This window comes from Oenanthe melanoleuca, chromosome 10, assembly GCF_029582105.1.
Source record: "Oenanthe melanoleuca isolate GR-GAL-2019-014 chromosome 10, OMel1.0, whole genome shotgun sequence".
NCBI lineage: Eukaryota > Metazoa > Chordata > Aves > Passeriformes > Muscicapidae > Oenanthe > Oenanthe melanoleuca.
In genome coordinates this window covers 1416737-1432770 of record NC_079344.1, presented here as the reverse complement: position 1 = coordinate 1432770, position 16034 = coordinate 1416737, and the positions used below count along the sequence as shown (strand labels likewise).

Here is a 16034-nt window from a genome sequence, read left to right as displayed (position 1 = left end):
AAACAGGGCATCCCTCTGGGTTTTATAGGTATTTCTTATAACAAGAAGAAATTTGTAAATTCATTTTCTGTCTATTGTGATTTAATCATCATGATTTTTATTAGTAGAATAGTCAAACTCATTCTATGCAAATCACAGAGTGCATTAAGAACTATGTTTTAATTCTGATTAATTTTAATTCCTCATTTTTAATTCCTCATTTACTAATAATCAAGTGTTGTGCCTGCATTGACAATGGAATTAATTGCACAAAGTCTGAAAAAAATGTCAATTTGGATAAATATTCAATTCCTTACAAAGTTTTCCATCTGAACAAAGGCACCTTGTTGTTTGCCCTGTTCTGTGTGGAGTCAAATAATACTAATTTTTATCATAATTTTGAAAATTTACAACATCTTAACCAGCTTCTGCCTCACTTAAGATTATCCCTGTTCTATATTTCAGCAGCAGGTGGAAATGGATTTTAATATTATGCTTGACCCAGAGAACACAGATAATAAATCTGGTTTAAAACATCCCAATGAGGAGACCAGGCTGCCACTTATAACTAAGAAAAAATCTGCTTCTGTAAGTAACTTTTATTATTTTATGGGTTTACTATATGCATTGCTTTGCACTGTTACAGTTAATATTTATCAGTCCTAAATAAAATATTTACATGAAAGTAATTTCCTCATGATTTCCTGTTTTTTGACATGAGTATTTAAAGATCAAAACATTTTGAATGGTAATACTGGGGAAAAGAAATCTGAAATGTAACAGGTTTATGTCCCAAGATCCCAGTCCAGCAAAAATAAGAATATCCATGGGATGTGCATGGTCAGTAATGTCAGGAAAATCAGGCAGAGGAGATAAACTGGAGCTGGGGGATTTCTGGATGTGACCCAAAGATGCAGGAAGAATTAAAAGCCCATTCTTCTCTGCTCTGGGAATGTTCAAATTAAGCAAGATGAAGTTTTGATTTTTCCAAATTTCCCTCCTGCAACTGCAAATTTTGGTTCTGCTGCCAATTCTGCAATTATTCTGCAGCAGTTGAATGTAAAGATGATATTTTTAGCAAAGAATGCTTTCAAAAAAAAAAAAAAAAAGGAAAAAAAGTAGGCACAGCCATCCCTCCAAAAAATCAATTATGTTCACAAATTTAGCACAGCACTGTGGTCCAATGTTCTCACATGGGGATGCTCTTCTACAATTTAATTTATGAATTTCTGTGACAGAAGCATCCTGCAGCAAGCCCAGTGCTCTAGGAGAGATTCTGGGGTGTTTGGTTTTAAACAACATGAAGAGAATCTGTGAATGGCACAGTTGTGAGCTGCCACTTATAAAAAATGATTTTTTGGAAAGCTGTTGCCCAGACTAAGAGGTGATTTGTCTAACCCTGTGATAATAGAGTTAATTAGAAAAAAGCATCATGGCTAATAGCTTTTTAGAACCACTCTAAAACACTCACAGAGAGGAATATTATCTGACTGCAGAGAGCCATGTGTTTTACCACTCTCCCTGAAACGTGCTCTGAGCACAGAAAACTTAAATTACAAGCATTTAATGGCAATTACTCAGGCTCCCAGATCCATATTTACAGTTGCTGAGGAGCTGACAGGCTTAAAAACCAAGCAGGTATTTCCTCTCTAATTTATTCCCTTCCAAGTTTTCCAATTTTAGGGCACAATGTGTGGTTTGGGATGTTAAATATTTGCAAAATATTGGTATTTGCAAAATCCAATGCTGAGATGGTTGTTATTAAAGGTGGTGTGACCAGCACTTAAAGCAGGGATTTTAGATGATTATACTGTATATTATTAGCGGTAAAGCCAATGAATCCGTGTGCGGTTTCAGGTCAATTTGGATAAAATCGAGATTAAATTTTAAGCGGGGATGGGCGGCCGGCAGGGGGCGCTGTCCGTACGCGCACGTCCCTCCGGTGTCCGCGGGGTCAACGAGCGGCTCCCCAAAAATCCCCTAAAAAACCGCCCTCACCCAATTAAATTAAATACTAATTGCTCCATTCGGGCGTATCCATGAGCTTTCAGCGAGGGCTGGGCGGGTGGAAGCGCGGTGAAGTTAAAAATTCGAGGTTTGAGGTGACCTGAGGGGTCAAGCACAAACCTACCTGGACTTTTTATTGTCCTGCCATTCCAGGAGTTGGAAAAATTATTAGTCAGGATTTCATTGTCTCACCAAAAATGATGTCTTTTCTTGCTCTTTTGGTATTATGAAGTTGCTGATGCTGGATTTTATCATTGAAACTAAGAACAATTAACTGTTGCCCTTTTGGACCTTTTTGGGTCTAATAATAATGCTTCATCCTCTGCTAAGTTCTGTATTCTAAAATGAGGGCTGTAATTCTGTTTGAAACACACACAGGGCATCACTTTCTTTTGCAGCCTAGATCTAGAGAAGAGATGAAAAATGATGAGTGGATAATTATTAAATATGTATACTTCCCATGGAGTATCCAGCCCAAGGAACAGTAATCTGAACTGCAGCAAAAATAATTCTGCAATGGAGGAAAGATTCACAGCTCTGCCTTCTGCTTTCACAGGGCTGCTGTTCTGTTACAGAATTATACTGGCACTTTTGGGTCCTTGTTTTCTTCCAAATGTATATTATACTGTAAACTTAGGAACCTTTTCATTTATTCATGAGGTAGAATTTAATATGGTGATGATTTCTAGCCTTTATGAGTTGCATCTTATCTAGTGTGGCTCTAATGGTGATGGCAGTGATTCTGGGGCTTTTTTTAAGCTCACTTGTTTGAGAACAACCATTCTAATAATATCTTCAATTATTCATTCTTTATTCAGCATTTGCATGCTGCTAATCATTAATGCTTATCCTTGAAAGTGTATTTATTTTCAAAATTATAAAGCAAAACAGGGAAATTCTTTTCATTTCAAGCAACTGGAAGAAGTTGTAGGAGAAAACCAGGTCTGTTGGTGGCCTAAACCTGATTGTGTTTTAAACCCAGGCATGTGGTTCTAATTACAGCCAAAGCAGAGTTTGGCAGAGGTGGCAGGATGAGACTTAAACAAATTGATGTCACACTAATCAAAATAAATCAAAAGAAGCTCCTTGTGTTTGTATTACGGTGTGTAATCATAATAAGCAGCACAGTGATTGAATCAAATCCTCCTGTTACCAAAACTAAAAAGGAAATAATTGGTGAGAGAGAGTTGAGTTAACAGATGAGTGCAGTCAGCATCCTCTCAACCTGGAAATGGGAATGTGAAGGTCACCCCCATCTCTCCTGACAAACACAGAACGTTCTGTTGGTAAACAAATTAATCTTTTCAAAGGTCACCATTTGTTTGAAGTTTTTCTCCAGTTCTTGTCATCTGGAATTGGAGATGGAGTGTCATTTTGCAAGGCAGGGGTGCAGCCAGAGCTGTTTGTGTGCATCTCAGCATTCCCTGCCTGATTGGGATGCCATGGGCTGCTGCTTTGCAGCTGGCTCTGGCCAGGGAGGGAGGCTCATCCCTGAATTCCAATCAGGGGATCCCACAAATCCTGCCTGGTGGAAGCTGGCCCTGTGCCCACCAGGAAAACATATTGTGGTTCAAGGCAGCAATTATCTGCCTCTCTCCCTTCTGTGCTGCTCCTGGAGCTGCTTCACAGAGCAGATGTGGGATTCACCAAAGTTCTCCCTCTGTTCCCTTTCACACCTGTTAGGGAGGGATTCTGATGGACCTGGGTTTCTATTAGAGAGCAGCAGGTCAGGAAAGGGGCAAAGCTTGATTTTGCCAAATATGTGGAAAACTGACTGCTCAGAGCCATCTCTGGTTACTTTAGGAGCTTAGAGAAGGTAAGAATAACACCAGATCTGTTGTTGAAAATGCAATTCCATGTTTTTCCAATTAAACTTGCCTTCTTCAAGCCTTTCCTGACAGTCTCCTGAACATACTGAAAAATGACCTTAGTTCCATTGATTTTATTTTGCTGTGCTTCCTCTTTCCCTTTATAGGGGAAAGTGCTGTGTCCATCAAATCCTGACAGCAACTTCTTAACAAATATGACAGTTTGGAGAAGATAGATGGAATAACAAATTAATCTGTTCTATCCCTTTTTCCCCATCACTATCAAACCCTCAGATTTCCTGATACTTATCAAATCTCATCTCTCTATTCCTGGTTTACTCATCTTTTCTCTGTATTTAATACCAGTCTCTGTTTTTTTACTGGAGGAAAAAATACAAAGATATTTACCAAAAAAAAGCAACAAAAAAAAGAGATGTTCTAGTTAAATATTGCTAGGTAAAAAGAAAACAAATAGAGAACTAATCAGGAAAATCCCTGTGGTGTTCCAACAAGTGCCCTATTTAAAATGAAGCAAAAAGAAAAAGTTGGAGAGGTTTATCCACAGGAGAAAAACACTTTAGAAAGGGTAATAGAATTGTTTTTCTTGTGTCCCAGGTTAATTACACTCAGAAGCACTTGAAATGAAAAAATAGTTTTTTAGCACACTCCAAGCATATTTTAAGGCAAGTCAGCCTTGCTCTGCCCTGCAATTTAAGAGCTCCCTTCCAGCCCTGCAAAACTGAATTTTAAAAGTGCTCATGATGAAGCAGTGATGTTAAAAGTAAACTTTTCTCTTGCACTACTTAATATTATTTTTTGAGGTCTTATCATAATTGTGTTGGCTTAATTTTAGTGCCAGTGACTCCCAGAATGGAAGCAGTTGGGCAGGTTTGCTTTGGTATCTCCCTGGATTCTTCAGGAGGGAGCCAGTGCAGCCATCAGGAGGGTGGAGGGATTGGGTGGGATTTTTGGGAGGGGCTGTTTTGGATCAGCTCTGCTTCCATTGTGTTCCCTGTCCCACTGCATGGTGGCACTGGGCCCTGTAAATGAGAGATTAAATTACATTTCTGTTGCATCAATCCTTCTTTTAACATCACACCTGCCATGGACTTTATAGAAATTATAGGCAAAAAAGAATTAAATATCTATCTCCAATTAAAAAAAAACAAAAACAAGCCTCCAGGCTACTTTTGAACTCACACACTCCACCTGAACTGCTTTTCCTTGTAGCTTATTACATCTCTATGAACACAATGAAAATAAATACATTTCATGTGCTGTTTATCATAACAAAACCTCATAACTGAGATTTAAATTAGGCTAAAACTGACCAGGAATAAAATCAGTTCAGCTTTTCTGCTACACCAGCAACAATCTGGAAAAGGAATCACTGTTTAGTTCAATTTCTTGCCTTTTATATATTTTTGTTGTGGCCTCAGCAAACTGCTGGGGCTGAGAGTGAACAGGAAAATGTGGTTTATAATTTCCTTTTCTCAGTATCAAGCCACTTAGATGGCAGCTGGCATAGAGTTACCCTTTGGTCCATGGTTATTGCTATTTTCTTGGGCAGGACATGGGGATTCATCCCCCTCCATCCCTACATTGCTCCACAAAGGCCACAACTAAAATGAGACCTGGGATTCCTCTGAAAGGTTTTCTATTATGGTAAAAAATACAAATTTTCTCTCCCTCATCTCTTGTGGGCAGTGTTGTTAGACAAATTGGGAGGAGAGGTTAGAATAGTTCATTTTGATCTGTCTCATTTCCCTCTTGAGAGTTCTTTCTCCCTTTCTAGAAAGTTGCTGGGTGCTGTTATTCAATAATTAGGACACAACAGTGCTCCAAGAGCCCAACCATGGCCTGATGGTACTAAAAGCTTGATCATCACTCATTAAAAGCTAATATTTTAAAGTATTTCCTTCTGGCTCCTTGCCTGTGTATGCATTTTATATTTTTTAACACTGTTCTGTCAAGAAATACTGTATTTACACTACTCTCCTAAAAACTGAGCAAACTTCCTGAGATTCCTTCATTAAATAGTACACAAGACATCAATTAAATTTAATTAACTTTATTTCAAATGACTGAAGTAACAACAGTAGACAATACTGGGGCATGCTCACAAGCAATAAAAGGAGTGGTGCACTGTTAAATCTTAATGAAGCAGCCACAGCAGCAATGCTGTTATTTATTGCTGCAGGAGGGTGTCAGTCCCAGATTTCCCTGTGCTAAAGGAGGTTCTGTCTCTTCCCAGGTGTGCAGGCAGAAAGGTCCCACAGTCACCAAGCCCTGGCCTCTGCCTGCCTGTCACTGCCTGGCAGCAGGAGAGATCCCAAAAGGTGAGTCCCACAGGGCCCCTGTTTGCAGCTGATATTTGGGAATTGGATTCCCTGCCACCTCCAGGCTTCCAAGAACTGTGATTTCAAACTTTGCACAGGTAGGGATGAGCTGTAGGCTGCCTGTGTCCTGCTGAGCCAGAGCTTGGAGCTCCCAGGGTTCAGCTGCTGCAGAGGTGGGTTCTGTCTGTGCAGGTTTTTGTATAAATACCAGTCAGACTATCATGATTAACAGCTGGTTATTAATTGTTCAGTCTTAACTAGGCTGGGGCTGTTTCAGCAATCAGTCTGTAGTCATAATTCCATGATTATATTGTGCTTTACTAGAGTTGATTCTCATCTATTCTGCATGTTAAGTTACACTGTACAAGTATATAATTATAGATACACAAGCATATTTCAGAATTAGCACTGGTGTAATATCTTACATGTATTTATCAATTTTTCTAGGCACAGCTCACCTTCCTCAAGGTGAAATATTGACTGTTGAAATATAGGAATCTTTCAATTAAAGAAAACTGCTGCTATTGTAGTGTTTATGTAGAACTTTGCCTAATTCTTTATTTGTTGCCAAGAATTCCTTTTCATTCCTAGCTGGAGTTGTTCAGGAGTGTCATCTTCCTGCAGGTGCCCTGAGCCTCAGTGGCCAAAGGCTCATCCTTCCAGCAGCAGGGAGAGCCCTGCCAGCCCCTCCTGCTGTGTCCAGAGCAGCTCCTTGTCCTGAGCTCCCCAGGCAGCACAAGGAACCAGCTGTGGGTGAGCCCAAAGCATTGATAACAATCTCCAGCTTCACTCTCAGCTTTTATCTGCCAAGAAAAGAGCTCTGTGCTGAGCACTCACCAAATTGTGCAGGGCATAAAGCACAGGAAATCCTGTGTCTTGCAGCAGGAATCAGATTTCTTCATCCCTGCCAGGGTTTGGTTCATTTCTGGGATCCTCCTGCCTGCACATTTCAAATTTTTAGCATCCTAATCAGAAGCTCTGCCCAGTGTTAAGCCAGTGGTGCTGTAAGTCATGCTCATCACCAGCTGCCATGGGATTAAATAAATAACTGATAATAAAGAAGTGAGACCTGCAATCCATGTTTTATTTGTACAGGAGAGATCAGGCTGGCCCCTGAGAACACAGACACCATCACCTTCCCAAAGGCAAAGGAAGCAATTTATGGCACACACTCCTGTGCTGAAGGGAACATTGCACCCCTCCCATCCAGAAATTCCATGGTTTCAACAGGGAAATCAAAGCCAGAGTGGAGATCTCCAGCTCAGCAGTTGGAATCTGAGGGGCACATTCCCTCTCAGACACAGGTATTTGATGGAATGATTCTCTCAGTGGGGATAATGAGGTTTTTATTTGTGTTTTTAATACTGTCTTCACCAGAGCTGCTTTAGGAAGTGACTGCAAATCACAGGAGGGCTTGAACTATGTCTAGTAAATAGTAAATATTGAAATAAAATAACAAATGCTTTGTGTATTCCCAATTTCTGCTCTTTCAAGTCTTCTACCTTAATTTTGTCTGGGTTTTTATATATTTTTTTCACAGAATCTTAGAAAATTAGTTTAGAAAGGATGTTAGGAGGTTATCCAGACCTCCAGGCAGAATTACCTGTACCTGTAATATTGCAGACAGCTGTTTTTCTAACCTGTTCTGAAAACTTTGGGTGATAGCAACTCCACAGCCTCCCTGGGCCATCTGTTCCAGTGCTTAACTAACTATCTTCACTGTTATAAAAGAGTTTTTGAATGTTTCATCTCCATTTCCCTCACTGCAGTTAAGCAAATGTGGTGTTTCCCTTTATATTTACAGAAAACTCTGGGGGACTTTGACCTTGACTGCTCAGTGCCTGCTCTTTGTTCTTGATCCCATGGAAAAGGGACATTTCTTTCTTTAATGGATAATTTTGTGTTCTGTGACAAACTCTGCAGTTTTGCTTCATCTTTCCAGACTTTTTGACTTTTGTGCTATTGAGGAGGTGTGAAAATGAAAGAGAAAGTGAACTTGAGAAATGGAGATCATGGAATGGTTTGGCTTCCACTGTCCCAGGGTGCTCCAAGCCCTGTCCTCTGGAAATCAGAGCTAAGGAGCTGCTGGCTGAAGTTGCCAGGAATTAGAGAGTGCTGGAATGTTTCTATTCCAGGCTTTATCCCATTTGCATTTTTATGGTAGGATGTTTCCCATTCTCCTGGGAAAGGTGGAGGCAGTCTCAGTGCAGGAATGCCACTGCAGTTACCTTCTGCTCTTAGTCCAGTGAATCAGTGCAAAGTTTAATTTTTGTATTTGGTAAATCAAGCATTCCTTGGTGCAACTGACATTATTTTTTTTAAATAGATTTGCATGACCTTGAAGGTTTTTGTGTGGCAGTGGTTTGATGGTAGAGCTGGGAAGAACCAGGATCAATGAAATTCAGATTCACAAATCCCCACAGTTAAGTCACAAAAAATAACAAAAAAAAGTGCATTTTGACCCTTCATTTATAGCACCATCTGTGGCTTTTCTCTTCCTGCAGCCCCCACAAACAGCTCAGCCCTTCCAGGATCCCTGCTTGGACTGGGACACTGCTGTTCACCAGAAAGCTCCAGGTTTCCTGGCACTCCAACACCACCACCATTCCTCTTGTGGGGGGAGCATTGTGGGGATTTTGGAACCCACAGAAAAGCTCCTCAAAAACCACAATGGCCAAAAATCAGCACAGATCACCTCGGAGCTGGATTTTAAAGAGAGCCCCACCAGAAGTGCTGCTGTGTCAGTGGTGAAGGAGCAGCCAGCTGTGGAGAGGCTCCTGGAGCAGGCTGGCCAGAGCAGCAGGGGCAGGGCAGGGGCTGCAGCAGGCAGCAGTGGGCAGCAGCCCTGGCCAGCAGCTGTCATCTGGGACTCCTGCCTGAGCAGCACCCTGGGGGAGGCCCAGCACAGACACCTGCAGAACTTCTACAGCAGGGCCAAGGTGTGTGCTGCTGGCAGCTGTGCTGCTTCTCTAAACATCTCTGCTTCAGTGCCTGCAAGAAGCTGTTGCCATTCCCCCCTCCTCTTTATTTCCCAGGATCATATTTCATCCTTCATCAGCAATTCAGCCTTTGTGGCTGCAAAATCTGTCGCAGTGTTCCTGGTGAAAATGTCCCTTCTCTTTGGCTTCAGTGGTTCTGGCAGAAAATCAATGTTTTAACTGCATTACCTTAGTTCCTTATATATATACCTTGTGGCACTTAATTTGCTGCAAAAAAAAAAAAAAAAAAAATCCCTCTCTTGTCTACATTCCTGTCACCACTTTGTCAGAAAGTATTTAAGTTTGCAGACAGCCTCTTAATTAGTGCTCACAATTTCATTTATGTTTGCTTTCTTTTTTTTTTCATTCATATTCTGTTAATTAAGTGAGCAGCCTCTAATCTTCCCCTGCCAGTAGCTTCATGTAGCCACCTAATTAAATTAATTGGGGAAGATGTTTTAAGTATGTAATTAAATCAATTAATATAATTTATGCCTGGCTTAACTGTACAGTGGAAAAACAGCTGAAGTTTGACTAGATGAATCCACTACAGCTTCCTGTCACTGATCAATGCTCTTCTTGATTTTTAGCATCTGGCAGCCAACTGGAATCGCATCAGGACCTCCAGGAGGACTATTATCCATATCCCATCATTAGGTATAACACTTTTGCCTGCAAATCTATCAGCAACCTCTATTACCCACCACATTATGACTCCTTGATTGAGTTCAAGGAAGGCCCCTTGTTTTATTCAAATTGGTCTCGGCAGGAAAATGTTCTCGACATGATGAGAGTAATAACACAGGGCCCTCGCTCGAAACGCTGTTTAATTTGGGGATTAAGCAAATAAAGTCATTATGTGGGGGCCTCTATTCAGTGGAGAGGTGATTTGCTGTAATTTGCTTTCATCTGTATGAAATGAACTAAAAAGTTGTGTATTTATTTATTTTATTTTTTTTTTTCTTTTCCTCCTCTGAAATAACAGATAATGTTTGCAGGCTCCTTTAATGAGAGGCAAAGCCAGGCCTGGTGCACGTTGGTGCTGGTGCAGCAATCAGGCAGGATATTGCTTGTACACTGATTTTAATCAAATGTGCAGTCAAAATGATAAGCTGCATTCTCTGAAATTATTTAGTTCTAATTACGAGCAGATGGGATGCTTTATTTGCACCTAGGGCGCCTGAGCAAAAGGAAATGCTGTGTGAACAAGAATAATTAAGAAGTTGAATAGTGGGTTGTTTTTTTTTTTTTGTGCTTAAATAATCTGCAGTTTCATGTTAATTAGCACTAATGTAATTATTTAATTACATTTATGAATTGGGGGGAGCCGAAAAGCTGCTTTGTGCCACGGAAATGGGCAAAAGTGGAGGTGGTGAGAAATGGAGAGGGAATTTCTTGGGAATTTCTAGGATGCACTGATAATCTCCTAAAACATGAAATCCTTGTCAAAACACTGGTAACTGGATTTATAATTTGTGTTTACACAGCAAATTAATTGACCTGAGAGCTTCAGCATTTTGTAAAGTGAATTGGTTAAGACCTGAATTAATGAAGGTGGTAAATAAGTTTTAAAATGAGTTTTGCAGCCCAAATAGCCCTTTATTCCCTGATCCTGCTGGCTGTGTTGAACATAAAAATACATTTCATCAACAATTCCTAAAGTCTTGTGACCATCCCAGGTTAAATTCCAACTAAATCTTATTTTAAACCAGGATAATTTAAAAAGAATTTAGACATTCCAGTGTCCTAAAGTGGATAACAACATGGAGGAGAGCATTTAACCAGAAAAAAAGCAATTATTAATTAGGTGTGTGAATTCAAAAGTCAGCAGAATTGTTGCACACCAGATGTTTTCAAAGTCGTGTTAAAATAATCCTCAGTATAATCAAAACAGGCTGACATCAAAAATTAATCATTATGTCCCTGTTCTTCTGCTGGATTTGGGCATTTATAGAAGTTTTTTTTAATGATTTCAACCTCTTAAATAAATGGTCAAACTCCAGGGAAATTCCACTTTATTCAGCACTTCACTGTATTTATTCAGCCCTGTGCTGTAAATACAGGAATTTGGGGATGGAGGATTTGAGTGGAATCTCCCCCTTAATGAGGAAGAAAAAAGTAAGAAAGATAATTTGAGTGCAGGTGGTTTTTTTTTAAATTAGAAAACCTATTTAAGCAGGTTAAAATAATTTAAAAATATAAATTATTCCCTTTAAAAGAGGGATTTTAAAGTGCTGTTTGGATAAGTTATTCCTGCTTGTTTTTATTAAATGCAGATAAATCTGGATATTTCCAGAGTTCCATAGGGATTTTACATGGATTAAATAATGATAATCTTATTAAAATATAATGGAAATATTTGGGGTTTTTTTCCTTCTTTTGAAATGTTAAGATTTAAACTGATTTTGAGAAACTGCAACAAAAAACTATTAACATTGATCAATATTGGTTTGATCTAATATTAAGAACAGCTGATATTTAAAATCTTTAAAGGTGAAAACATAAAATCCCTACACTAAAAACCTTTAAAATCTAACAATAAAAATTTTGTATGTTTAATTATTCTGCTTCTGCAATTTTATATTTTAAAATTATGATTTATTGAAGTAGACTTGGAGGAAGCTGGAAAATTTAAACAACAAAATTTGGCTCAGTCAAAAAGGACTAAATATGCAAAAATGCCAGCTGATTTCAGCAGTATTTTTATTTTTTACTGCCTTTTGCAACCATAAAAAAAAAAAAAAAAAAAGCTACAGAACCTGGGACAGAGCAGATAAACAAGAAGACATCAAAGTTGGATGATACTCAGTGATTTCTCTGTTCAGTTTTGTAAATCAGAAATAAAACCTGAAATTCTCTGCTCAGTGTCCTTGATTTCAGCATTTGGGACAAATCAGAGTCTGATTTTTCTTCTCTTGCAGGTGGAATTCCAAGAAATGGTGACAGAGGCAGGAGGGTGAATTTCTGATTTCACAACAGTTTCACATTCATGTCAAGTTTCTGGAACTAATCCAAGAAAAGGGATCATGAAGGTCTTAAGTTGTACTGGGAGGAGCAAATACTTCATTTATTTCCAAATACAACCCAAAACCTGGAATTCCTAGGGTAGCTAAAAATCCAAAGTACATTCCAGTGTTTAAGGGTTGTTGTCAGGCAGAGTGAGAAGAAATGAATTTGAACCTTTCAGTCAGATTTATTCCCACAAATGTGTGCCAAATAGAGAAAAAAAATCAGTTTTATTTATGGAATAAATATTTATTTATTATTGAGTTGTCCTGTCCTGTCCCACTTTCTGCTGCTCCTTTTCTCCAAGGAACACTTGAGGATTCTTTGTTGGGGGAGAAGCCACTTGGAGATGAGCAGGATTTATTAAAGAAATGTCAATTAAAGGGTGTGAGGCCATGGCTGAGGTTGAAAGGGGGATTCCTTTTATTTTAGCACTTCTGTGCCTCTCCCTGCACTTAGGAGTCATTAATCCCAATCCCATTCCCAAGTTTTCCTTCGTCCACATCCCAAATTCCAAATTTCTTACCCAGATTGGAGGTAAGAACCTGAATTGATGCAGTGCAACATGCAGGCTGTGATCACAATATATTGAATTTCTTTGGCTTGGGTTTTGTTTAAACTGGAAGAAAATTAATATTAACCCTTTAATCAGCTTTGTCAGGTGGAGTTCAAGGTGGATCAGGAGAAATGTGGTTCATCCTGACCAGTGGGAGGGCAAGGATTCACCAGCACTGAATATTCCTCATTAAATCTAATGGGGTCATGCCAGTGGAAGTTAATATATTATCATTTAATTTATTTTATTAACCTCCCTGTGAAAAGTACACTGCTACAATGCTGGCTTGGATCCACAGAGCAAAATGCAAATTTTAACTTCTTTAATTGCCACTTTATTATTCCTTTCAAACAATTCCTGGTTTTCCAAGTGATACTTGCATGTTGGTTTTTGGCCCAGCTCTTGAATATTTTCAGGAGGACAGTTCAGGGTAAGGGAATCAACTGCATTCTGAGGCTGGCATTTAAATGGTTTGAAAATACCAGGCAGCCTTAAAATTGAGTAAGAGAACAACATGAAGCCTTGAGACTCAAGTTTAAATACTCAGAGCAAGCTTTTTTCTAATTACTGTAGCTTAATACTAAAGGAGTAAAAAAAAAAAAAAATAAAAAAATCAATATATTTTACTTAGATGAGTTCTCTAAGTGCCTGGTACCACTGTGCTGACTGCAATATGTAAGTTTGGTAAGGAATGACCAAAAATTAAACTGGTAATTTTAATTTCTCTGTATTTTCTCATGTTCTGAGTGCAATTGCCACAGCACCTTAGAATGCTGAGCACTTGTAATAACTGTCTTTGTAATTAGCCTGAAATACCCACTTTGCTGTTTTCTACATGAAAGCACTGAAATGCTGAGCTGATTTTAGCCAAATTAAGTTTTCCCTGAGTTTCTGATGATTTTCCTTGTGCAGATATATGGAAATGTAAGGATCTTGTTCGTGGAGCAGTCAAGTTTTTAAGCCAAACACTGAATATTGGGATTAATCCTGATGGATCCACCAATTAATATCCCTGACTGGAGTTGTGGCTGTTTGCACAGACACCACAATTCCTTTCCAGTGACACCAATTTGAAAATTACAGGCTTCAAAATTATAGTTACAGTGCTGCTGTCATTTCCTGCAGTCTTTTTTGAAGGTGAGCAGGGAATCAGCTGGAATTGTGACCTGCAAAGAGATAATCCAGGCTCAGACAGGCTGTCACTCACCTTTCCTCTGCAACAAAGTGAGCAGGTAGCACTGAGACATCTCCTTAATGAAGTGCCTTTGCTGCCTTTTATCTGTGTGAAGGACAAAATTACCAAGATTCTTGCTTAATGATGGTGTCATTTTTTTTTTTTTATCTCCAGTGTTTAAAAAAAATAAAAAATCCAGCAACATGAAAGACTCCCGACAGAATGGTCTGCATGGTTAAATTAGAAAACTCTGTAGGGCTGTAACATTCAGGTCTGTATTTAAAATGACAGAAACACATGAAGTTACATCAGTAATAAAATTAAATTCAGAAAAATGCTGCTATGAGTGCTGTGAAATTCAAAATAGGGGGTTTTTTTCAGCTTTTTTGAATCCAGAAATCTGATTTTTTTCTTTTTTTTTTTTTTTCTTCAAACCTGTACCAGGGATTTTCTTTTATTTTTTGAGGGGGGCTTTCCTTGTTTTCCAGGATATTCCCAGCACATCCGTGAGCACATCCCTGATCTTGCTGTCCAGCAGAACCTGCAGATGGGGAGGCTCTGTGACATCCTGGGTATGTGATCAGCTCCTGCTTTTTCATTATTCCCCCAGCTGGGCCTGAGAGAAAACAACACAAACACCTTTTTTTTTTGTATTAATATTAAATATAGAGCACAGAGAAGCTGGGAAGGAATTGTGGCATTTCCTGGCCATGATATCCATAAAAATTCCTGCTGCTTCCTTGGACCTGTGTGCTCAGGTAGAGCAGCCTCATCCTGGGACCTGCTGAGTGTTCAAAATGAGGAGCTCATTGTGCTCACTCAGCCTCACACAGAGAGAAAGATGTGCTGCAAAAGAGCAAGCCTTTATTTAAGCCAATTTTTTTTTTTCTTTTAAATCACCAAATGAAGCAAAAGGCATCTATTTAAAAATTGGTTTTATTTTTCCTGACAGGCTTCTTTTAAGCAAAGCAGTGACCAACTTCATTGGCTCCCTGGAATGGTATATTTTATATGATTCATGTATATTTCAGGATCATGATTATTTTATAAATGCCATTTAGTAAGTTTGGAACAAAAATATATTAGATCCAGAAATTTACAGTTGCCCAAAATAATAATGTAATTGCCTTTATATATTATCTAGGCACTAATATTGTGGGTTTTTCCACTGTACTATTTTTTTTTTTCATTTTTCAACATGGATTTTTTTGGCTTTTAAATGATTGAAACTTAAAGGGACAAAGTCACAAAATAAACAGACTTTTTTTTTTCCTCATGTCTGAACATGAACATTGGTTCTGCTGTAAAACAGACCATGAGGAAAATACAAACTAGTGAAATATTAACTAAATTATGAACTAGATCAGGTGCTTTACCTGTGCCTGGCAGAGAAGCACTGAGATTTTCCATTTTTGTTTGTTTTTTCTTTAGAAAAGCAGAGAATTTCCTTGCTGGTGGTGACCTGTGAGTTAAGCTGTCCCTGGAGCCCCACTGTGTCCTAAGGAGATTTCATCTCTCTTTATAGGGCAGTGCTACAGCAGTAAATGTGCTGCAGCTTTTATTCCCCAAATTCACTTGAGTTGTCAGTTTTTCACCTGAATATTGAATGGTGAATGGTGCTGAACTCTTGTTATTTGGTAAATAATTATATAAACACTCTGCTTGTGGGCTCTGTGGTACTTGAATGCCTCAGGTGAGTTCTGGCCTCACATTTTTAATGTGAATTATTTCCCTGCAGCTCTGGCAAAACAAAATCAAGCAATGGGATCTCTTATTCCTGCCCAACATTTGGCTCAGGGTTTCCTTATCCAATCCTTGCACAATAAAACAATGAAAGCCTCCCACTGACTTGGATCAAAATCTTGGAGTGCTCTTTGCCTATTGATGCTTCAAGGCCCATTAATTCATTAGCTCATCTATTAATATTTTAGCACAACAGAGTGGTTAAAATTTTCCAGAAGTGCCTGTACTAGAGATTTTTCTTCTGTGTGGACACAGCCCTGGAGGCCAAGCTGTTTTCCATGAGGAAAAGCAGATTTCTGCCCTGCCCAGCAATGGTTATTAATGATACCCCACCGTGAGCTTTTGTGGGCAGGAGCAGCCCATGGAAAATCCAGGCAGCGTAGAAAATTGCAATTTCCTCAGCTTTCTCAACTGAATGGCTCAGTTTTATCATTTGCTGGCATT

The 16034-nt window shown here is 39.0% G+C and overlaps 1 protein-coding gene across 1 annotated transcript in view; it reads left to right on the top strand.

The window, feature by feature from the left end:
* The window catches only part of IQCH (IQ motif containing H), a 51026-nt gene that overhangs the window by 2367 nt on the left and 32625 nt on the right, over window positions 1-16034 (top strand). Inside the window, 7 exon segments of the mRNA XM_056499482.1 lie at window positions 445-567; window positions 6049-6133; window positions 6758-6886; window positions 7229-7437; window positions 8638-9072; window positions 9702-9768; window positions 14336-14419. Coding sequence (XP_056355457.1) covers window positions 445-567; window positions 6049-6133; window positions 6758-6886; window positions 7229-7437; window positions 8638-9072; window positions 9702-9768; window positions 14336-14419 — 1132 coding nt within the window.